This window comes from Scomber scombrus, chromosome 15 (genome assembly GCF_963691925.1).
Source record: "Scomber scombrus chromosome 15, fScoSco1.1, whole genome shotgun sequence".
Taxonomy (NCBI): domain Eukaryota; kingdom Metazoa; phylum Chordata; class Actinopteri; order Scombriformes; family Scombridae; genus Scomber; species Scomber scombrus.
Window position 1 is genome coordinate 18638589 of NC_084984.1, and position 26063 is coordinate 18664651.

At 39.5% G+C, this 26063-nt stretch overlaps 2 protein-coding genes across 7 annotated transcripts in view; one reads left to right on the forward strand and one right to left on the reverse strand.

Moving 5' to 3' along the window:
• LOC133994936 (leucine-rich repeat transmembrane neuronal protein 4-like) overlaps positions 1-26063 on the forward strand; it is a 933350-nt gene that overhangs the window by 213340 nt on the left and 693947 nt on the right. The window lies entirely within an intron of this gene.
• The window catches only part of vav2 (vav 2 guanine nucleotide exchange factor), a 187890-nt gene that overhangs the window by 31167 nt on the left and 130660 nt on the right, over positions 1-26063 (reverse strand). For all 6 annotated transcript variants that reach the window (XM_062435263.1, XM_062435261.1, XM_062435259.1 and 3 more), the window contains exons 3-5: positions 18975-19033; positions 8646-8714; positions 725-830 (exon numbers count right to left, since the gene is read on the reverse strand). In XM_062435263.1, the coding sequence (XP_062291247.1) occupies positions 725-830; positions 8646-8714; positions 18975-19033 (234 nt within the window). The remainder of the gene's footprint in view (positions 1-724; positions 831-8645; positions 8715-18974; positions 19034-26063) is intronic.

Sequence of the window (26063 nt, forward strand, 5' to 3'; positions counted from 1 at the left end):
CACCATGTCACGGGCGTCTCCCACGGGCACTGAGTCAAACTTTTGCACCAGATGGGGTCTCCACTGCCCTAGTGCATGGGTCACCGATCTAATTGGCGGGTCATTCTCTTGGGATGCTGGGAGTTTGTTTGAAAATGAAACAGTGGAGGAAGTTAGCTGACAGGGTGAGTCATAAGCACAGCCGCACTCACCTGCATGTATCTGATCTGCAGCATGAGAAAGGTAAAGCAGTGCAAGTCAGAAGTCAAATGAATCACCAGTTATGAAAGAGACATCTATGCGAGTTTAGAGATATGACATCATGCAAATACGACGGCCCAAGAGACATAGAAATGCACATTACTGTCATGATAAAGTGAAGTCAAAGTAAGCCAAAAGTTGGTGGAAGTCTGTGTTTCTTCTTGTTAGAACTATTTGCTCATTATATGCTTGAGACTACATTTCGATGTAATAAGAGATTTCCAATTTGCATGTAATAAAATGAAGTGTGCAGGGAAATGAAATAATGCAGAAAGAAAAGTCCTGCACACTGTCACTACCAAATTTATTGAAAACACAACTCTTTATAGACCTTCACCAGGTGTCAGATTCACGATATGCAACAACCAATCAAAAAATGAAACCAGATCCAATCACAAACACCTGAGACATTCACATCATCAATGATACACAGAAAACACCATTAATGATAAAACAAACAGAGATTGTGACACAAAGGTCTCACCATGGGTTGTCGTACTTCCACCTTAATGATGTCCTCGTAGATGTCATCCCCGTCGTCCTCACACGGCACACAGTCGTAGATGTCATCCTCGCCCAAGTCATGCTCACTGGGGTAACACACACACACACACACGCACAAACACACAGTGTGTTAGATGAACACAACCTCAACTCAACGGATGAATACCCTGCTTAGAAAAGCACATTATGTCCATTTTAAACTGCTCTGACAGATGAAAGGTACTGAGCAGTCAAACCAGAATGAGCTCTTTATGTTTCATGAGCACTGCCTGAATAGTGATATTGGTGTTCCAGACAAGGGGACATGGTACCTGATGTTCACAAACCTCTACTTAGTTTAGTTATTGAGTGGCATATCCCTTTTTGTATGTGTTTTTGTTGTTTTGGCACCCACAAAGCTAACTGACCTTTTAATTAGGCAAGAAGCCAGTAGTGCACAGACGGTGTGGAGAGGAGCGTCTTCTGGGAAAGCTCCTCATGCTCTGAGAGCTATCACCATATTTTCCTCTATTCTTATTATACTGTTTGGGAAATGTACTGAGCCAGTGGAGGAATATGCCGAGCAATGGCAGTTGGGCAAACAGCCATGTAGTTAACAGCCATGGGGGCGTTAAGTCACCAAAAAGGAAATAAAAGACTAAACACTGTAAATAAATAAAGGTGGCAGGAGTTGCATGATAAATAATGGAATACCAGGGTTCAAACTTGGCAACTGCCTGCTTGTTTAAACACAGTCCCATTCATTCCCATTCAATCTCCTTTGTACTGAGTTGGGTGAAGAAATTGGATATTTCAAAACAAATCTGAGCAAATATGGTCAGAGCCATCTGTATGGTTAGATTCCACTAGGGGTTTAACAATTTGGGTGAACTGACCCTTTCAATTTTTGGATAAAAAAATACCCCAGTCTTGCATTAGGTGCATGTCTAGACAGATAATCCATCATGTGCTTTGGATCATTTAGGACATACCAAAAGGGTTAGTAAGAAAAACATGTTTTTTGGTAACTTTGGGAAATAAATGAATGAATACCATAAATAAATAAAGATTGTACTGCAAGAGTTGCCAATCTCTACTGCCTGCACATGCTCAGAAAAGGATAGCCAGGGTTCAAGCTGGGCAAGTGCCTGTCCTGCTTAAATGTCCTTGAGCCTGAGAGGGGGCAAACGAAAAGAGGATTTTTTCTTTTCTTGGATGAATAGTGCCTCATCCAAATATATCTGTATTTGATGTCCAGCACACAGATGTTTGAGTATTCTTGAGGAAGATACTTCACCTCGACTCACCAACTGAGAGCCATAACCTGGCTGTCCTTGCTCCTACCTGAGCAGAAAAATGAATTTCATTTTAAGGCCACAAAAGTGGGATATTTGGAAGGGATTTTATATAATTTATTAATCATTTAATAAAAATGACAAGTTTTATACTGTAAGTGTAATGAAAAAAAAAACACAAGTTGTTTTAAATGTTCTCTTCTCTTACGTGACTACATACGACCTTCTGTGCTTGCCATCATGGCTAAATTATTCCTCCACTGTCTGTGTGAACAGGGGATTCAAAAAAATGAGAGAAGATAGAACTGCCCTCAATCAAATATTCAGCTTCGTCGTCATGCCCATGCGGGGGTTGTTTGAAATTTTAATTGAGGTGGATTGGTTCACTCTCAGCAATGTGCTTCCTCTTCCTTCATTAAGGGGAAGCGGCTGATGTTGAATACTGAGAAGGCGGTGTGTGGGAAGACAACGGCCGGCAGACACTGTCCCATCAGTGTCTTCTCTCTGAACTCTGAGACTGGAGTAAACTCCACAGAGACTTGATGTGTCACATATGGCAGGAAATTTTTGGGGAAGCAGATGTTGTACTTCATTTTTCTCCAGTCCCTCAGAGACAGTATTATATGAGAGAGGTCTAGTGCATTGATATGAATATGACTTATGGAGATATCTTAGAGGAGTGGCATCTCCAGGGAGAGCATGGGGGGCAGTCTGAATAGAGACTGTTTTTATTAAGTAGTATATTGTACTAAACAGTACAAGAACAGAGGACTATAAAGAAAAAAAACAAAACTATGTGTTTCTGTTTTTTTAATCCGTAGCCAGCAACCAGCCCTTTGGCCAATGCTGGTTTTCGATATCTATTGATCCTGACTTGTGGCATTAGTGATTGCATGATGGGGTATCTGACTCAAGGGAATATTTTCTGTTGATTAATAAGGACATTTAAGCCCCATCCTATTTCTCTATTGGTGATTTTGTCATTGCATAATGCTAATTTGATCCAATCAATCAATCCCAGAAATTTGAACAAGATTCATAATGCTTTTCATAATTCATAATGGTGACTACTGATTGATTGCTTCAGAACATAACACTGATGTGGTAGCAATCGAAACCCCTTCCCCTTATTGTGGCTTTTATTTTTGATTGATTATGCCCTTTTCCTAATTGTCTGCTTTTATCTTAATGCAGTGTCTACATTGATTTTTCCAAAACTCATATTGACAATAGCAATGTAGTATAAGAATCAGGAGAGAGTTTTCTACTGCATCAGTACAGTTACAAATTGTACTGATGCAAAACCTGTATTGACATAATTGACTATAATTGGTCAAAGAAATGAGTATTCTAATGACCGTGTATCGGCTTTCACTTTTCCTGATTGTTTTAGAGTCTCCAAATTCTGAAACAACCAACAGATTGCTAATTGGTGATGTCATGAATCAACTGATTGTCTGTGTTCACTGTCAATATGTATTGATCCTAAACTTAAATGTAGTAACCTGTAAACCTAATCCACATATTGTACTGGGTTTTATAGAGCCAAAAAGGTTTGTGCAAATGAAAAAAAACTTTTTTTTCAAAGGGTTCAAAGGCCTTGTTAGTCTATCATGAATGTAGTCATGTGGTAATAAAGCTTCATTTAAAAAACAGTGACTTCATACCTTGCAACAGATAATACCTACAGTGAGCTCCCTCCATTTCCAAGCAATTGACTCTTCATGTCAACCTGCCCGAGGGTTTAATGGAGCAAAATAAACTGCGAGAGTAACACAAAGGGCTTGTGACAAAGGGCGTGCTAATTAAAACTAACATGCTCTTTTTTTCAAAATGTTCAAGGGCCTTGTTAGCTTGAGGTTTGTGAGTGTCGGTGCTGCTGTGTCTATATGTTTGTGAGGACTAATTTGAGCTTTTTGATAGTGAGGACATCTTGGCTGCTCCTCATTTCTTGCAGTGTTAGGGTTAAGGCTAATGGGAGGGGTAGAATAGGATTCAGGTTAGGGTTATCTTATCTTATATTTCTATATCTTCTATTTTATTTCATTTTTGTATTTTAGATTGCTTGATTTTATTTCATATTGCCACCATTTGTAGGCTTGAGGTATTTTTTCAAGATTTATATATTGATTTATTCATGTAAAGCACCTTGTAACTTTACTTTGAAGGCTGATGTACAGTACAAAGAACATTTAATTATTATGAGCTGAGTGATATCATGGCATTGACTTATGGTTTCAAGCTGCTAGGGTTTCAGAAATGTACGTGTGTGTGTGTGTGTGTGTGTGTGTGTGTGTGTGTGCGTGTGTGTGTGTGTGTGTGTGTGTGTGTGTGTGTGTGGATGTGTGTGTGTGTGTGTGTGTGTGTGTGTGTGTGTGTGTGTGTGTGTGTGTGTGTCTGTGTCTGTGTGTGTGTGATTAGAGTAACATGGAAATATTTCTTTGCCAATGTAGCACAACTGTGGCCCTTGGTGGACATAAATAAATAACATATAAAGGCATGTATGTGTGTGTAGGTGTGTGTTTGTGCATGTGTATGCAGCAGTGAGATAGAGAGTGGGAGTAGAGTCCTCAGGAATCATGAATTAGGTCTAGTTTTCTGTCTGATTACACAGTGACAGGCCACAGGGTGTCACTTAGGCTTGCACGCAATCAGCCCAGTAGCCTCTGCTCTAAGGCCTCAATGACACAGAGTTACATCAGTGCAGAGGAGGGACATAGTGTGATTCACCATATCAGAGCTACTGAGCATATGCCCCCAAAGGCTTGGCTGCCTTACAGGTCTCTATTAAAATAATATTATGTCTTTCTTAATACTGGAGGTTGTTTTTTTTTAAAGATCGTGATCTACTGTGTTGGTAGCTCCTACATCAACCCCTGACAGCATGGCAGTCCTGCCACTCTGCATCAGTATAGATGACAAATTAAAAACATTAAAAAGGAAACAAACAAAGACCTAGGGTTTGTAAAGATCACTACAGCTCACAATATGTTGATATTCATTAAGCCTAAACTGCAATGAGGCTAAAAATGAGAGGGTGACGGTGGTGCTTGGGGAAACGTCTTGGGAGCATGATTTACATTTAAAAATGGTTTATCCTTCTGGGTGCATGAATGTGATCAGCAGATCAGCACATTTTATAGCATCTTATTCTTACAGTTATTATGTACATTTAAAAGTTTTGGTCTAAAGGGGAATGTTAGGGAGACAGGGAGAGGTAATATGGCTCGTAGTTGGCAAGACATTTTGAAAAAGGACAGACAAACTGATGTTGTCATCCTAAAAAGCCATTGTTACAGGTTACTGTACAATGAAAACAAAATAATACTTACACAAATTTGCCATCTCTGTTTACAAACTAGTCTATCCTGAATGTGGTTATATGGAAAAGAATGTTCAATTTAAAAAAGGTAAAAGCTTCATACCCCCCAACAGATAATACCTACAGTGAGCTCAATCCATTTCCAAGCTATTGACTCTTCATGGCAACCTGCTCGAGGGATTAATGGAGCAAAATAAACTGTAAGAGTGACACAAAGGGCTTGTGACACTGCTTGCTTTGGAATGGAAATCTATGTGTGCCTTTGAGAGAGGAAAAAGTCCCTTGGCAACTGTGCCCGATCCACCCCCATTTCATGCTTTGTCAACTCCAGGATGGAGTCATTCCAGACAGGGAGGACTGTGAGTTAAGCAATGTGAAGACTTGACATTACAAAGTTAGAGGGGGGAAGCAAGGCCCGGGTTTAGCACATTAATCCAAGAGACCTCAATTAGGTAGAAGATGGCCTCTACCTGACTTTCCTCCTGTAAACAGATATGGTCAAGCAGAAAGCAATCTGGAGCATGTTTCACAAATACATACTTATCATAGAATCTCCATGCCATATATTTATAGTGTTATACTGACAGCCCACGGCCGGAATCCACCTCACTTTACATGAATTCTTCTGACATGATGGAAATCATCCAGCTAGGTAAGTGACCTCTACTAACCCTCTAAAATGATACACAGTCAACCATCAACATTCTGTCACAGTTTAGGCCAAGCGACTCGCCTGAAACTACTTTGACAAAAACTATCTATTTAATGAGTCATATCTTGAAATACTGTCTTTACATTAGTGAAAATCGAACTTCCATCTGTCCTGAGAGGCCTTTGAGGTTCATCAGTTTGAATGTTTTGGTGGCTCCAGACCAAACTGAAACGTTGATCGAAATTTTGCTGCTGGAGGAATCTTCCATTTAATGTTTGGTCTGCCTTCATGATCTCTGTTTTTAAGTCTCACCTAAAAATCAATTTCTATAGATTGGTTGCCATCGCACTTAATAACCTTTGTTGTCTTACCACTGAACTTAATGATGCCATTTTATTGATTTTTGATGTTTACTAGAATATTGCTGCCTTAATCTTCCGTGCAGCTTTATTGCTCTACACCAAACTATCATTGCTGATGGTATTGCTGTTTTATTTCTTACTTGTTTATTGTTTTTATGACATATGTCCCATTATTGTGTTATTTTCTTCCTACTGGAAACTCTTTAAAGGAACTTCATCATTAAAATGACTATTACTGTATTTCTATGGTTAGATCCTCATTCTCCTCTCCTTCACTCTTACAGTTCAGTCATGTGCCCGTCGTAAATCATGCATGCATCAATATTTCAGGCTAATTAATTAGTCTTTGAGTGCAGGGTCATTGCTAGTGTGGCCTGTGTGCTAAGTGTGTCTAACTGTATTAGGTGCAGGACCTGCTGATGAATCAATTATGTGTGTGTCCATCGATGAAACAAAATGCACACATGGTCTTTGTAAAAGGTCAAGATCAGCCGTGCTGCAGAGAGGCATGATTAATTCAATACGACCCAGCCCTCTGCACCTACAGGTTACACAAGAAGCATCGTGTACGACACCTTTGACCAGTCCGGAAAAAACAGATCAACTCAAGCTTCAGGCTTGTTGAAGCTGCTGCCATAGTTACAAAGCCATTAGAGGATAGAGGATAATTTGCAGGTTAGAAGTTTGAGGCTAATTAAAAGACATAACCACCAGCTGCTGGGGCTAGCGCGCTGGCTCGGTGGTGCTGCCTCACAGCAAGAAGGTCTTGGGTTCGATACCCAGCCAGGGTCTTTCTGTGTGGAGTTTGCATGTTCTACCTGTGTAACAACCCTTTAGAAAATATAAGTAATACAGTAAACACACACACACACATATATATATATATATATATATGGTTACAAAAGATTCTTTCATTTTCTTCACTGGTGAGCTCAGAGGCACTTGTTGCCAAGGATACCATGCACCCAATATAATCACAGGATCTTTCCCCTGCACTTTACAAATTTAGGTAACCTCTAATTGTTTTTACACAGAATATAAATATTTTATACCACTAGCCCACAAGGTAATACAATCTTTGAATTGACATGTTTTTATTATTTCCTACACTCTCAGTCTCCATTCAGAATCCCTTTTTGTGTAAGACTGAGTTACGTTTTCAAGGTAAACGCCTCTGTTCCAAGATTGCCGGGCCATATGTTGGGTTAAGCTGCACTCTAATCCAGCATTAGCCTGCTTGGCTGGCACTCCTCTCCTCTAGCAAGAGCACATTCCTCATCCCCCCATCCAAAGAACATCACAATCATGTATTCAGCTGGCATATATCTATAACTCGCACGCTCTCCTTTTCTATCTCCCTCTCCTTCACCCTCTATCTTTCAGTGATGAATGACACCCATCTCAGAGCGGTTAACTAATTATTCTCCATTAATCTGAGTGAAGAGGCTGCTGTCACCGCTGGAGCCTCTGACAACTGTGAGACCCTGCGACTCTATTTCACACCCAGAGAAAAACCCAACCACCCACCTAACGTACACCGAACCATGCAGCCAGCCACTCAGGCAGGCAGAGAGGCAGCCAGGACAGAAGACAGAGCAGTGCTGGTGTCACCATGGCAACGGGCAGAGTGACAGAGGACTCTGCGTTTATGTAATTAGCCAATTAGAAGAAATTGGAAGAAGTGACAATCACGGTTCACTTTGAGACATCACAAGATGAGAAGTGTGGTATATAGACAGAAATAGAGATTTGTGATTTTTTAATATATTCACAAGTTCATCTGCATTTATTTTGAATAAAAAAACCCATATAAAACCACATATATTTTGTGGTTTTATACATGTTTTAATCACTTCAGTGGATTCTGGCTGATTCTTAGGATTATCAGCAGGATTCATACCTAATAAAGATAAATGCCTTTTCTGGATGTTCCCAACAGTTAGGACCTCGTTTACTGTAAATGAGGTCAGTGTCCCTCCGCAGCAGGAAATAACAACTTGATGGTTTGCTCAAACAGCTAAACCAAGGTACTTTTTAAAGGAATTTAAATATTTTGTCCTAATTAGGTGTTAGTTTACACAGTCATATCGTAGGTGCTCAGCATCAATCTGGGTACAAAAATCTGCTCCTTACAAGGTAAACCATTAGGCATTCAGGTGAAATTTATGTTAGTGTTGTTATGGTTAAGGTTACGGGAGGTCTTTAGAAAATGAATGGGAGTCAATGCAATGTCCCCTTAGGTGACAAAAACAAGTTTGTGTGTGTGTCTTTGTTATGGAATGCATACTTACTCTGCCAGCTCCTCAAGGCTCCGGTACACATCATCCTCATTGAGAGCTGTGTCCTCTGACGGAAAGGGCCTAGTAAACACAACACGAAAACACACACACACACACACATACACACACACACACACACACACACACACACACACACACACACACACACACACACACACACACACACACACACACACACACACACACACACACACACACACACACACACACACACACACACACACACACAGAGAGAATGAGAAAGGGTACAAAATACTTTATCAAAACCCAACACGGTATCCCAGGTAGAAAAATAACCAGTTGGAAACTGTGTGTTCTATCTGTCTGGTTGTCACTCTTCACTCCATCACTTCAGCAGCACAACAGCGGGATACATCCAACAGAGGACCCCATCAGTCACAAACAACACTGTCAAAACACATCAGCACACTGCTGCTGACTGATAGAACCTGGCATCTTCTCACAGCCAACTTTCTGAGGAATTCAGGAAGGAAAACAGCCTTTTTTTCAGATGGATGGCCAGGTGTCTCATAAATCCTCTCAGGGGTTTGGGAGGCAGCTTGCAAGCCCCCTCAGGGACAATGTGAAGCAATATAAAAGTATCAAAAATGAGCTCTGAGATGGATTTTATTTTTTATTTTTTTAACACAGCAAACGTGACCTTCTCTACATTTCTATAGACTCTTTGTCATGAAGTACAGTTACGTGGAACACAGCCAGTAACATAATGTTAATAAAAGCATTCGTGTTCATACAATAATCTGCGTGATTCATCAAGATCCTCTTCCTCAATTTTTCATTCCCACCCACGCAGTGACAACAAACACAATACTCCCGGGAAGTGGCGAAGCATAAAAATGGATGAGTAATCAATTAGCTCATTAAACTGGGTGGATTTATTTCTAATCTTTTTAAAGACATCTGATTTCTGCAAACATTACTCTGGAGTGCGTGATTAAGCCTCAACTGGCAAACCATGTTAGCAATGTGTGTTTTTTTTCTCCCTGAGAACTGATTACTACAAATTATAGCCTATTAGCTTAATGCTGTATACAATTCAAGGCCATTAAAAACAGTGAGGTCACGACCAGAGCTAATCATCAATGCCACTTTACCGAGATGGAAAGAGTCTCTATTATTAAACTGGATCATGAGCAACAGTTTTCTAAGCTGTGAGGATGGTCAAATTATGTACTTTCAAGATTTATTTATTGTATGTTATCTATATGTTAGTTTCCAACATTTTTTTGTCAGTTTAAGGAGTTTGTTGTTTAGTTTTGAGTCTCACAGCATTGTGCACTCCTCAAGCAATACATCCCACACAGAGCAGCAGCCAGCAGCGGTTTCTGCTACAATAAACAGCCATGAAAGGTTGACCTTGGCTCCATCTGTATAATGTAACTACTCAACGCATGATTTGTTTTCCTACTGCCAAAAAGCCACCGAACACACACGCACACACACATGCACACACACTCTCCACCATTGCAAAGGACTTATTCAAGAAAGAGATGGAGAACAGTGTGAGAGAGGGCGGGTCTCAGGTTTATCAGGAGGTGCGAGATGCACCTACGTGTTTGACTAGTAATCACTTACAACACAGCAATGGCAATTCTACTGTGAATACTGTGATCATCAGTTTGATATACTTGTTCTAAAACCTGCATAACAAAGGAAGTCCACTCCCAACATCTTCTGGGGTATCATATTTCAATGCAATGGAATTTATACTGTAATATAATATCAACAGCCTTAAAGGAACACCAAGAAAAATGAGGCTTAATTAATGACTGGTGGAAAAAACAACATCATGTAGACCAGCACTTTTGTATTTCTGCACAGCCACACCCTACAAATGTATTTATGATTAAAGGTGATATATGTTTTACGCTAGTAGCCCATAATTGTCCGGCAACTGTGTTTAAGTTATTAATATTTACAGTATTGGTATTAATCCGTGATACAGACTTGGTACCCCTTCAAGGTGGGTTGTACATAAGGGAAACAAAGAAGGAGAATAAACAGTGATGAAAAGCACTATTTAGCCTCTGTTCACCAGAATCGTCACCATAGTAGACAAAGCTGTTATATTTTTGGGAATTCTCCGTATGTTTGGAATGCAAAGAAAGGCTAAGTTGTTCAACCAGCTACACTACTCATTGTACAAAGGAACAAAAGGAACATAATACATTCAAAATGTTCTCCTCAGCAACAAATCCCTGTGCTTCCGAGCAGCAGAAGCTGACATTTGCAGGTAATTAGTACAAAATGTATCTCCCGATCAATGATTCCTCTATTTACACGCTGCATTTTTAAAGGGGCACTACAACAAATTTGTATTGCATGTCCATAAAATGTGGTCCCAAATCTGGGACAAGAGGCAGGTTATGAATTTTAGTCACTAGTATAGGTCAACAGTGGACATCAACACTGGATCCTACAATTCTCATAATGCAACTCAATGACACTGTTTGTAAGACCCTCCCCATCTGGTAAATGTCCAAATATCTTAAACTCTTCACCTCCTATTAGCCATGCAGCCATGTTTTTGTAAATTTTAGGTCTCAAAATCAAATCTGAGATGATCTGATTTATAAAAAGCTCCCTGATTGTCGGTCTTGATATGAATGAATGGATTTTCTCCTATGTGACAGCTCATGAAATACAAAGAAAGCAATGAAGAAAGAGAAAGACAATGAATGTCTTTGAGTGTTTGTTGTATCTCACTGTGAAGTGAGCTGGATGATGCAATGAATAGTTTAGTGTCAGAGACCAGACGTTCAACGCCCTCATAAAAGCGCTTTACTCTTTTTTAGTGCTTTGCTTTAAAATCATTTGACTGTCTTTAATCCCAAGATATGATCAGAACACTGAGACATTTTAATGTGATACTGCATCTTCATAAAAGAGCCGACAGCCGTGACCTTTTTAATGGCTAAAGGGCAAAAATCACACTATTAAGTGAAAGTTATAGTGTGAAAGTAGAAAGCAATGAAACAGCAGTTTATCTAATCATTTAAGTCAAGTGTATGTGCAGGTTTGAGTGTGCGTGCCTGTATCACGCTGTGTGGAACTGTGCGACACTCGCTATTAGCCTTTGTGTAATTAAAGCTGTGGCCACATGAAAGAGTGTGTCAGCCATCAGGTTAATGAATGCTCAGCTAGATAACCAAAGGTCAGCTCGTCACCCTCAGGCACACGTACGATGCAAAGAAAATCCTGCAGACTCAGCCTTTACACAGTGCTCTCTGATCAATTTACTTTAGTCATTTCTCAAAGTTTAAATGGTGTAACTTCATTAGAACCTCTGTATTTTCAAGCTAATTAGAAAAATTGTTATTATGAAACAGTAATTGAAAAACTGCCTCGTCTCACTTATATGTTACTTCCTCGCTCGCTGTTATGAGCAGGAGCCTGGCACAGAAGGTGCTTCCTCCAGAGCATAATAACACACCCACAGCTGACGACCCCCTCCAATGAAATGTGCATTATATTATAAGTTATTAATGGAGTCCCGCAGGGCAAAATTTAATTACACAGTTGTTGGTGCGAGATATGTGCTCATATCTATCACCTCAGTGTTGTTTAGTGGAGGCCAGCACTGCCCAATGCTGCCATTTTAATTTCTCTTATATAATGGTGCAACCAGGTGTAATTGAGCTTTGTTTATAATTTGATCAGAACTCCTCTGATGACTCATCTCTTGGTTATTCAATACCGCTCGGTTGTCTTTCCTGGAAGTGTGTATCTTCATGTTGTTCGGGTCTATATACTAAACCAAAGAGGAAGTTTTACGACTTGACTAAGGGTTTTGGGAGTAATCAGTTGTCTATTCAGGAAATTGTGTGTTTATCTCGTACACAGTCCCTCGTGATGTGGCGCATGTAAGTGTTTGTTTGCTGTTCTGTCACTATTGTTTGACTGATTCTTTTAGGTAGTAGGGAGAAAATGCTACTTTCACTTTTTGTTGAGATGTGGTCCTGAGATTTATCCAATCACATCAATGCTCAGCAGATAACGTTTAAACTTATGGCAACATTTCTAAGTTTAAACTGAAGTGGGCCAAATTATTTGGTCATTTGACGCCATTATCTGATGTACCATGTAAAAAAACTAATTGTGTTGCTTTTTCCTTTTTTCTTTTCCTTTTCCTCTCCCTTTATTCCTTTCTTTCTTTAATTGGTTTATCTGTTTATTTCTATCCATTTCTGTAGAAATTTCTGTAGCCATTTTATTGGCTTGATTGTGCATGTCTTGATGGGTAATGCTTTATTTTAATGTTTTTGTTTTCCTAAAAATATCCAAATAATTCACTAGTGATTTGTAATTAAGCACTAATTATACAGAACATAAAGTGTTCAACTTGTAAACTTCCAGTTATTTATATCCAAAAAATTGCATTAACCTAAAGAGTCTTTTAAGTCAGTGCAGAACATGCTGGACAACATGTCAGCTAAACATGTAAAAATCTAATATTTACTGTCAACAGGCAAGCATATAATTCAACATGTGGTAGATAGAGAATAACAGTTGCAATAATCATGGAATAATGAACAACTATGGTATTTTGACTGAGGTTTTGGATTTAATTGAACATTTCTTTCCAGGAAAATAGCTATTTTCCTGATAATATCTACCAAATTAGAAACATGTCATTCTTTCAAAGAAAAGTATGGGATATTATTAGAAAACCATGGACCCATAAAACTAACTACATTTTCTTCAATTTCCCTTTCTTAAGTATTTTCATCATTCCAATAAACCCTGTACTGAGTGTGATATTGTCCAGTTTCTTTATGTCTCTAAAGCTAATGCTGGCAGGGAATTGTTGGCACATGTGTGCTGGACAAAGCCACAGTGAGCCGGCCCCATTGATCAGCTATTGTCAAGCAGGAGAACAACAGTGTTGTCGTTAGGTGTGAACGCAGCTCAAATGGTCAGCATTGGAGGCAGTTTCACGTCCCAGGACACGGCTTTGTTTCTGCGCCGGTCAATAAATCGCTGGAGCTGGAGCCAGCTAGTGCACTTTGCCTCCTTATTGTACCATGCCTGTCCATAAATCTTTCCCTTCCTCCTTTAAATCTAACACTGCAGTTTCATCTCAAAGCTCTTGCTTGGAGAGGCAGCGCGCATGTGTGTGCGTGTCACAAAGTAACATCTTTGCATGTGTGGAAGATTTTTACAACATTTCCATGAGAAATTAGCACATGCGATGCATTGGAACGGCATAAGTGAAAGACGAGGGGTGGATGTGCAAAGTGACGACTGCATGCTGATGTGTGTGGGATGTAATTCAGTAGCGTGAGAGGGAAGAGCTGTGCCTAAAGTGGATGCTCAGGATGAGGAGATGGAGGGAGGCAAGAAAAGTGAGCAAGTAGAGATCGGGAGATGATTCTTGACACTGTGGCTGATTATCCTACTCCTGCCGGGCATTGCATATGTACACGCATCTACTTTGTGCAGACCTAAAATTAAAAGTGAACATCGCTTCTCTAAAGACTCACAGCACTGTCAAATGCTGCTGTTATTATTTTCTTTATTACATACAAGAGCATAACCTGGTTCTGCACACGTCCTAATATTTCTCAGTGATTTATACAGGTCTAGTGTGCATTATCCAATCAGGGCTTTGAGGGATTAAGAATGGGGACATTATTCTCCTTTGCTAAATCATCAATAAAAGAAGCACTAATGAAAAATAGCACCATTGAAATGTCCACAAAGACAATATTGCAGCTATATTGATTGTTGTAGGTCGCTCTATAGAAATAACAACTGTAAAATAAGCATCCTTCTTCAATCATCGTGGAAGAATGTTGAATGAATTGCTCCCACCATTCACTACTGAAGCCTTCATGTCGACTAGAAGTGATGATTGGAGAAAAACGTCCCCCTCTACCGAACAGAAAACAGCTAACGCAATGTCAAACTGAGTAATTGAATGAAATGGAAATTCAGTCTAGTTATCAGGCCAGAAGTGCTGTGCTCTTAATCATGTACAGAGGGATTATAGTAAATCAGTGAAGTAATTAGTCTTAGTCTCATCCATATGTGTAGTTTCAGCGGGCCTGACTCATAGTGATCCTCAAATGATAAAAGTACAACTAAAAAAATAATTGTTTAAGACAATTACACATCTATTAGTAAGTTTAACATCACATGCATATCTAAGAAGTGCATTGGTGTTAAAAGAAGAGGTAAAGTACTGTCACTGTTTAAACCTCTCAACAAACTTCCTCCTCATCTGCTCCCTTTCTTGAGGTCGCTCACACTCTGCGATCCTGATCCCCTGAGTCCATAACACACACTCAAACATCGGGGATCAGAAATGAGCTAGGACACTGAAGTGTATCTGGGTTGAAGGTTAGACTGAGGTTAGCCGGGGACTGCACAGATAAGCGGTAGGAAGGGGCGCTGAATAACAGGACAGGAGGATGACGCAGCTTACACTGAAGATAAGCTGGGAGAAACACAAGGTCATCTTCCAGAACACACAAAAAGATGGGAACATCAGGTCCTTACACAATGAAGATTTACTGTTGTGGACAAAAAGAGAAAAAACACTGGAGGTCAACTCTTTTTTTTTGATTGGCAGTTACTGTGGTGAATTGTTCCAAAATAAATAGAAAACTGAAAAAAAAAGAAATCAGGACTGAAATGGACTCATCACTAAAATAGTCTAATCCTATCTCAAGACTTGTTCTTTGCTGCCTTTATATTTAATTAAGGCTAACTAGCATCTTTTTAGGAGAACATTGAGATAATGCACTTCATCCTGTAAATCCACATATACTTTGCAGGACTTTTTCCTCTTTAAATCACATAAACAAAGGCAGACATGTTTTTTCAGCCTTGAATGAGGTCTGCAAAGCTTCCTATCAGGCTCCACCAATTAGACTGCTTGCGGGATTCCCCAAAGAATTTATTGTAAGCCACCCAGATCTTGATGAATCCTTTCCTGTGATCAATTCAGTTAGCAGATGATGGTCTAAACAATGGCTTTTGTTGTGTAGCTGGACAATCAAGCTGGTTGTAGACTTAACATGGGTATGAAGTCACAATAAACACAAAGAAGACAGCGTTCATCTGAATATTTGAGTCTACCGTACGTCCAGTCTATGTCTGAATCTGCAGAAAGGCACAGAAATGTGTGTATGTGTGCCAAAATAAGGCTCCCATTTTCAATGGGCTGTCATGCTGACACAGTGACAGAGACATGAACTATCGAGGCCTCAGTGCAGTGAACAGACATCAAAGACGAGATCAATGGGTTTCAACAGAATGTCAATGGACATGCCTGTGGCACTGTTACCCAGAGATTTAACACAGCCAGGAACTCTCCAGTCATTTTAAAGCTCAATGGATGGCTTGATGCTGTGTCTGTAACTAAATGATTTGAGACCATGGAGTAATTGTCTGGGTATCGAAACCTCCAACAGCTAAAGCTGCCTTATCCACTACCATCTTCTCTATTAGATTCTAAAAGGGACATCCCACCACTACGATAGTTTATGTCTCATGGGCTCGGCTATATTTATTTTTTAAGAAGTGCAATACTTAATCTCTGGATTATCCCTTTATGATGTACAGAGACATATAAACTATGCATATCCATATTCATATAAATATATACATACATACACAGTATATAACTTGTGATTGGCCAGTGAGTCCAGCCCCAGAACACATGTGGCATGCTCTCATCAACAGGCAGACAGAGAGGGCTGGTAAAGAGACAAACATGGCCATTAAAAACGTTATGGATTTCCTAACAATCCACTAACCCACTGATGCTGCAGCCCACCAGGATTTGTCCGGGTATGTCCGATGGCCAGTATATCATTTCTCTTACTGTTCTTTTTCTTCCCTCTTCTGCTTTTCTTCTTCAATTGTAGATATGTATTTCATACTCTAATTGGAAACCAAATTTCACTGCCTTCAATGTTGCCACCTGCTGCGTTGCAGTGCATGTGACAATGAGAGCTCTTGAAACTTGAGGGTGAAATTAAACAAATTCAATTTGAATAAAGCATGAATGCTGTCTCTTTTTTCTCTAGTTTCTTTTGGGTAAAGAATATTAAAGCAAAATTCAGTTAAGAAGAAGCTCATGTTTTTCTTCTTACTATTGGGTCTGAGCCTTTGCGAGAGCCACTTCTATTATTATATCCTCAGAGAAGACCTTGGAGGTATGCTGTTTCATAATTCACTTCAGAAACCACGTGGCATGGCATTACCAGAGACAAATTCAACATTTTTCATATTTTATTGGTCCAGATGGTGATCAGGTAAAATCTAAAAGCAAAAAGAATTCAAAGAATATTCAATCTTATGTTAAACTTTACTATATGGTACACAACTTATGAATAGGGTATAGCATGTGTTTGAATAGCTTATGGCTGTTCAGGCCTGTACACAGTTGACAGGGGCTCTGAAGCGAGACGGAAGAGGTCTGACAGGTCCTTGGACCTATGATTGCAGCTGACCTTGTCTTAAGCACAGTTACCATGAGGCGGGTAAGAAGAACCTTTAAAAAGGTCAGTTGGGGTCAGTGAACATCCATGTTGTGTAAGTGTTCTGCTTAATAGCAGCACATTGTCAGATCATACAGTACATGACCTTGGACCTCATCATGCATTTTGTCATGTGCCCCTCTGCATATGTGCACATCCCATTGTTCAGAGCTCCTGTAGGTGTTATTTTACTAACATTATATCTGCAATACTACTGATGCCACTGAGAATAAACACCTGACTCTTTACAGCTCTCTCAGTATAAAACCATGGGAACCCCTCATAGATTATTAGCTCAAACAGAGCAATTGAAAGATAGCAGCCAACATGAAAGTGAGTCAAAGTAAACAAGTGTTTGGTGAAGAGAGTGGAACATCCAGCTAGCTAAGAGATCCACATGCTTTTGTAGTAAGTTGAAGAAAACAGCTTAATGGTGAGTGAACAATAGATTTAAAGAAGGCAACTTTAAAAAAAAGTGTAATAGATGAAGGTAGATACTGTACATTTTTTGTTCTGAAGGTAGTTTTACTTGATGCTTTTCTAGACATTTAGGTATTAATTTTAATGTATGACTATCAAGATTATAACATAAATAAACATAATGTTGGCCAAGGTAATTATAATGGATTCATGCAGCTATGCAACTCCCACACTGACCCGCGTCCTTCAGAGAATGTAGTTCAGGTATCATTTAATAACCTTAATCAATGTGTCCTTGTTAACGCCAGGAGCCAAATGTGACCTTAATTTAGAAATAGGCATATTTTATTGATCCTCATAAGGCAGATCTGTTTTCAATTGTTTCCTTGCAGGAGGCTAAACGGTCAAGGTAAACCCAGGGCTGGAAGGAATTCAGAGTTTTGCTCAAGGACATTCAGTATTTAGATGCTTGTCCTTCAGTTAAAGTTGTATTACTAAGACACAATGCTGCTCCCATAGGGAACTACAATTGTTATATTTCTAGACTTGTAAAATAACCATCTTGACTCTAACATCTGACCAACAGCTTGAAAACTGAAGTGTAACTGATATTTTACTAGTCAATTAATATTCTGATTGCGGAATTTAACTCAGGATTAGAGAATTCAGAGTGCGATTTAATATGATGCCAAATGAGCATTGATTTTGACACCTCATAGCAAAATGGTCAGTGTGGACAGGCAGCAAATTAGCCAGCGGTCAGCAGGTTGCGTTGTCTTTATTAACGGCAAGGGACCCGCTCTCTCTGTCCCACTCTCTCTCTCTTCCCTTCATTTCCTGGCATGGCTCCTAATGGACGAGCTCTATCAAGTCATTACTCAGATGAATAAAATGGCTTTTTATGTGGTGCCTGTGAGTCACCAAGCTCCAAGCAGATTGAGCAAATGAAGAGAAATCAGAAGCCCATTTGAGACCTGAACTGTAGGATAATCTCAACATTACTAATAAAAAGAGAAGAAAGGAAGAGATAAATGACTGCCCCTGTATACAATGTTGTATTCTGACTCGGACAGCAGTGCTTACATTGTATTACTAAATTTCCACATAAACATGGTGCTGCAATACTGTTTGATTGACAGATGGAAATGTGTTATGGATAATTTTGTGCCCCTGCAAAATAACAGTGGCTAAAAGCTGCAGCTAATTGACAAAAAATGTAAATTGACTTTTAAATGAGCAGCAGCTGTTAATAGCACCCTCTGTCTTAATATAAGCCTACAAGTAAAAGCGGAATACATTCATGCAAATGGTATTTTTAACACTGATACACTTGAGTGCTCCAGCTGTTCAAATGATAAATGTGAGAGTTGGTAAAAAATTAGACACATACCTGATGCCTTTGATTTGTGCAATGCTGTGGTGGGAGATTCTCGACAGAGCGGAGATTACCTGAAATAAACAAAGAGATAAACAGTCACAAAAAACATTCAACTACATTTTTGATGGCTGTACTGTAGTGTATAATTCTTTTTTTTTTTTTTGGTGCAAAAAATAATGCACTTAATTCTGATTATTATACTGTGATATTGCATCATTTAATGTGGACCACAGGAAGACTAACCAATACTTTGTGGAAGCAAATGGGGATCAGACAAAACAAACAAAAGAGTAGCAGAATGATAAAAACTGTCAAAAGTAACAATCAACTATATACTAACTAAAAACAAACCATCAGAGGCAACTATCAACTATGAACAAACTAATAGATAACATCAGAGGCAACTATTAACTATAAAGACACTAAAACAAACCATTAGAGGCAACTATCAACTATGAAGCAACAAAAACAAACTATTAGAGGCAACTATCAACTATGAAGCAACAAAAACAAACTATTAGAGGCAACTATCAACTACAAAGACGCTAAAACAAACCATTACAGGCAACTATCACCTATAAAGCAACTAAAACAAACCATTAGAAGCAACAACAATATAAAACAATTAAAACAAACCATCAGAGGCAATTATCAACTACAAAGAAACTAAAACAAACCATTAGAGGCAATGATCAGCTATAAAAGTAACTAAAGAAAACCATTAGAGGCAACTATCAACTATAAAAGTAACTAAAATAAAAACTCCCAAATACAACAATCAACTATAATAGTAGCTAAAAGATAAACTTTCCGAGATAACAATCAGGAATAAAAGTAACTAAATATAAACCAGAGATAACAATCAGCTATAAAAGTAACTATATATAAACCAGAGATAACAATCAGCTATAAAAGTAACTATATATAAACCAGAGATAACAATCAGCTATAAAAGTAACTATATATAAACCAGAGATAACAATCAGCTATAAAAGTAACTATATATAAACCAGAGATAACAATCAGCTATAAAAGTAACTAAATATAAACCAGAGATAACAATCAGCTATAAAAGTAACTAAAAGATAAACTGTCAGAATGATACAACAATCAGCTATAAAACTAACTAAATATAAACCATCAGAGATAACGATCAACCATAAATGTAACTACAGCCACCACATCAAACAACTAAAGTAACTAAAAAGTTAAAGATCAACAGAGAAAACAATCCATAACAAAATATATTCCACAGAGTAAGCACCATTATCAAAGTACATTGTACAGTATGTGTGACGAGTTAAGAGAAAATATGTTGATTTGAGTTCAACATTGAACATTGCTCATGTGTTTCTTAGCAACCCCTCCCAGGCGTATGCAGTGCCACGCAGGACTGTGTATAAACATAATGCAGGCCACCATTAATGATGACATCCAGAGACATGTGGTGCATAGTCACGTATGGTTGGGTGCCACTTTAGTTTGATCACACACAAACACACACATTTACACATGGAGCCACGCACTTAAACATCCCCATATTTTCCTTAGTTTACCTGTTTTCTATAGTTTGTTAACCTCAATACCTTCTGCTTGTGCTTTGTGTTTCTTTTTAACAAAAAGGTTTAATGTACGTCTGTATTTAAGCTGATTTAATGCTGCTTGTGAGTCACACGCAAGTAGGTTTATGGCTGGGGACTACAGATGGCGTCCTTGTAGGGTCTACAGAGGCTAGTTCAGGAAGATAAGGGAACCACCACCCCAAAACACACACTCATTCACTAGCACACACACCCACCACAACATAAACCCTGTCTCCTACGCCTCATTAAACACTCCTGGGTCTATTTCGGCTTGCAACACCGTGGCAATGCCAGATGTCTCCTTGACAGGGAGGAGAAAATTGTTATCTCAACCCTTCTTCCTCGGCAGGTGTATCAACTATAGCTACTCATCAAACTCCCTCTTCTCTAAACACACAATGCATCTCAGCGCTTGTGATATTTAACATTCGAGAGGAGCAGATGCTAATGGCTGTTGTGAAGAGAAAACCGCCACTTTAGGACTATGGAGTACTCACGCTGAAGCATTGTTGACCAAAACCTTTCAGTTTCCCTATTCAAATTGTTCTCATGTTTAACATAAGCAGTTGTGAAGAGTGGGCAGATTATATGGAGCACTGTTATGGAGTACGTATACATCACATTCATTTAAATCTAACCACTCTAAGGAGGGAAAACTCGATGGGGCTATTGCTCGACAAGATGATAAGGGGTTATTACTCTGTGTTGCTAAAGACCCGTGTAATAGGCAGTGATGTTCATGCTTAGTGGTTTCAATATGGGGCAAGTCTAGCATTACACACCTACTTAACATATTCAAGAAACCCAGGAAAGAGAGACAGTCAAAGACAAAAAAAAAGAAGGAGTAGAACAATAGATTGGTGATTTAGCTCTCCGTTTAGCCAGTGGTTAGGGTGTTTAATAAATCACTGTGGATAAACCCATTGTGCTGCTAGGTGGCATGCTGCCCACCTGGCATTGCTGCACGAAGGGACCACATATGGCATACTGCCCCAGCATCATTATTTGCTCTTTTTTCCCCCACGTCTTATTAGTCTACATTGTCGTCGTGGGAGGGTGACATATGACAGAATTGAAACATTAAAAAAACGACTGAAAAGTATAATGTAAATGTAAAAATTTAAATTAGATGGACAGATGATCCGCTGCGGTCAGATCTGGCTAAACACAGCTGGCTCCGTCGGGTTCAAAGGATTGTGGAGATGCAGGCTTAGAGCCAGAGAGGTCAGAACAGGGCCAAAGCCTACTTGGCCCGGGGCGACACGACACGGGAGTGCCAGCACGTTAGCGTGACTTCCGCACATTGCAGGCTAAAGTCTATAAATATTAAATCTGCAGTGTCCTTACTGTTATGGAGTTTGTTCTCATTTTTAGCTCATGTTAGATTTGCATGTCATAATGTGAAAAATATGTCTCAAAACTGGAAGTGCTTTCTTTTCGTGACTCCCTCTGGCTTCTGTAAGAAATGCTAATTTGCAATCTGTTTTCAGGGCAGTGGAGTAAAATAAAAAAATGTCTGTTACATAGTGACATACTTAGTGAAATGACAAATTTCTTATTTATCTCTTAAATGTAGAAGTACAGTTTCACTGCAGGCAAAGTGTTATTACAGGAGACTATTTAAGGCTAAATCTAACTAGAAGCAAACTTCTTGGAGCTAACTTTTCAAGCACAGAGGCTGTGAGTGATACTCAAAAGATTTTCTTCATAGATCTTCAGTGAAGCACACCTTTAAGTGCTTTTTAATACACTTTTTTTGGGTGCAGACTTCCCTTATCTGTTGTCCTCTCTCTGCCTGTGTTTCTGTGTCTCTGCCTCTAATACACTCTCTTCACCATCTTCTGATCCTTTGCTTCAGTCAAAGCCTCTGAGTCTCTACACATTATTAATTTCCCTCTCATCTCGTACTCCCCGGGGGGTCTTAACGCTGGGGTATAGCCAGAGAATAAAGCCTCTTTCACCCCCTCTAGGAATATGGTAAAGACAAGTCACACGATGGAGTGATAGCTTAGGTTTCTAAAGCCCCAAACCAATATCTTCACCTCAATCATCACCCTGCAGCCACTGGCATGCCCTCACCCACATGTGACCCTCACTGTCAGTCAGGAGGTTGTAATTGAAGACACATGTAAAGTCAGACAGCCTCACTGATGCTCTCAGTTTCTGCATGAGACTGCCATGCAACATTTACAATCCATTTTGCGTGACAGTTTTGTGTGTGAGTGTGTATGTGTGTGAAGGACAGGGCAGGGAAGGGAAGGGAAGTGAAGGAGGGGTGTGTGTGTGGATTGCATCTATGGATTAAATGCGACATGAGGCCAAATGTTTGCAAACACACGCCACCCTTACACATCTCCAGACTCGCCACATGTGGCCTCTCTGTCCCAGCTGGGGCCAATTTAAGTCTCATGTGACTACCCCACGTCCAATCAGAAGACTGACGTGGACCTGGTTTCCCCTGGCAACCAGGCTTTACTGAATATGTATGGTCATCAGTTATGAGTCAAATCAAATCAAACCTGCAACCATATGCTATCAACAGTCGGAGGGCGGGGCTGTGATGTGATTAAAATCTGAAAACATGCACAGCAGGACTATTGACAGTCTATCATGAAACACTCCCAACCGCCAATTCTGTTTATATCTGATGCAGTCATGACATGATTACATCTCACACCACAAATCAATGCATGTGTTGGAAGTCATCCAACAAAGACGGTGAATTAATGAAAAATTCATCCCAATACATCAATGTTGTTGTTTTTTTCTAATTCTCTTACTGGCTTCCTCTTTTAACAACTAACTCCCTGTGTGATATATGTGTGATATATTTATGAAGTATTCACACTTTGATAGGACAGCACTGGTCTGCGTATGCCAGCCTGCCAGAGTGGTAAGCACGTAGCAAAAAGGGGCACGGAGTGGGAGAGCTGAGAACAGATGGCTGAGAGGGAACCCTGCGTGCCCAACATCAATAATAGACAGACAGAGGAGGGACGGCTGAGCCCATGTGTGTGTGTCCCACTGTCCCACTGCCTCCGGGAGATTCTGCCTTTTACAAACCTTTTCTTATTCTTTTTTTCTCTTCCCTCTTTGGTCTCAGCTTATATATTTTTTTCTCTCTCTCTCTGTTTCGCAATTTATTTTTCGCCCACAATTCAGACACAAAAATGTCCAGAATGCTTCTTCATACTACACAGGCCATAAAATGAAGACGATCCCTCGGGTATGCGTACTGTACATTCACATAACCTCTACTTTATTACTGGCATCTGAAAAAGGAAAATGCATTTCCTCTCTTTTGTAGGATAATAAAAATTGAACTGTTCAAATAATAAAACATACAAAACTACAAAGGCAATGACAGTTATGAACAAAAAATGGTGATAATATAACCAGCAGTTTGAATACAATGTTTGAATATAACAATATTGGGTAATACTTACAGTAAGGCAACATACGATCACAACTAATAACAATCTGTAGTCATAGTCAAACATAAATAGAAACTATATAGATAGGGAGAAATAAATAAGTGAATTGTGGGTTTATAAATAAATTCCCTTATAACTACAGAAAGGGAGAAAGAAAAAAAAACAAGAAAAAGAAAATAGAAGATCAAGCCAGACGCACTTCCATTATCTGGAAGAAAAGTGGGAGCTAAAGACACTACACAAATTCAAATGTAATAGGATGTATTACAGTGCAGTATATCCCTAATGGTCCCTCGCCTTCTTTTAGTATGACAAACCATGAGCGCTGGGCAAGAAAGTGCATGAATGACTGTGATTAGTCTCTGAGCATCAGCTCATGGTTACGTTGCTGAATGCCATCAGGCTCCTGTGTAAATCCTGATTGCAGTCAGATTGGCACCTGCCACACTGCATTAAATCCCCTTTAAAGCAGACCTTCCAGCTGCTTGATTACAGGGGATTTCACTGTCTATGTCCAGGCAAGAAAAGCCTCCAGGCAGGCCTGAGGGCCAGAGAGAGTGCGGCTGCTGACCCAAAGACCCCATTTACCATCAGCGCCAAAGAAAATGACTGTAAGTCTACAGAGGGCATTCAGCCCACACACAAAATGTACAGTTACCACTTACTGTATGTCACTGATTGAAAATGTGGGTTAGTTTACTATAATGCAGATGAGGGTTAAGGTTTTTAAGCCTTTCAGAGAAGTTAGGGAGATTTCCATGCATTTCTTACAACCATCAATATGAATTATTGATGTGATTATGAGCCTACGGATCAATTTGAAGCTTGTTTAGCTTTAGGACCTTAAACATTGATTTGATCTGAACCTGTGCTGCTTGAAGGCAAAAAGGGCAACGGTGGCTAATATGTGCAAATTGTACTCCATAGATCGCGTCGGCCTGGGCAGCACCTGCCGATGCGACGCAGCCACGTCCATGACCTGTCCCATTTCACACCAAATCACGATACACGGGCACGCTCATTTATGCGTGACTTCGGCTGAGTGTGATGTGACATTTGCCCGTGTGTTTATAAGCGCACAGAGTCAGGCTGGAATATATTCACATTTGCTGCACATGAGTGTACACTTTTCACACATACACACAGATCAATGTTGCATTACAGCCCATGGGGCATGATATATTGGTGAGGACAGGTCCTAGTAGAGATGGGGCTTAAGGGAAGTTAATCCAGGTGTCAAGGGGTAGATAAGAGGATGAAGGGGAAAAAAGTAGGAGGACAAAAAGAAACATCCAGTACAGTCAAAAATGTTAGTACAGCAAAATGTTAGTGTTTGTTTTGGCTATGGCTATATCTTTAGGTGCTGACTTTTAGCTTTAACTGTGTTTGAAGGCATTTACACTGATATTGGGTGGGCAGTGTCAGATTTATAATAACTCCTTAATTCTACATATTTCTAGTCAACGCAGAAGGACACAGAGACTAGCTAACCAAGAAGAATAATGGTAAGACTTCAGCATGTTCTTGAAGGTGATTCACAGCATAGCAGTTAGCAATGGCTTCTCTCTCTTCCTCTCAGTTTAATATCTAACATTTGTTATAGTTTTATCAGGGAAATTAAATTGGGATAATTAATGTTATAATTTTATCGCCCTGTCCTAATGACTAGAAAACAGACCAGGAGTTTGCCAATGACTGTGGGCTGAAGACCTTAGCTTGCCCAAAAATTGTATTACTTTGACCTCTAAAATCAATCTGACATGGATGTAAACACCCTCAAACTATAGCTAGAGTCAGCATTTTAACCTCAGAGCCATTTGATTTCATATCCAATGTGCTGGGTGAGTATGGACTCCAAACAACTAAAATGTATCACAGTCCTAATAGTTTCTGACTGCTCTGTAAAATGTGGCACAGCAGGCAATGCCATGGGTTTAAATCTCTTTGTGTTCAGCATTTATTTTCATCATAAACCAAGCTAAATGGTTTAGTTAAAAAGGTTTACAGAAATTCTGCTTGAATAGCTTGCTATTACCTTTGAGTAAATCTACATTCAAGCAGCCTGAGCCGAGCAGAATAATCCT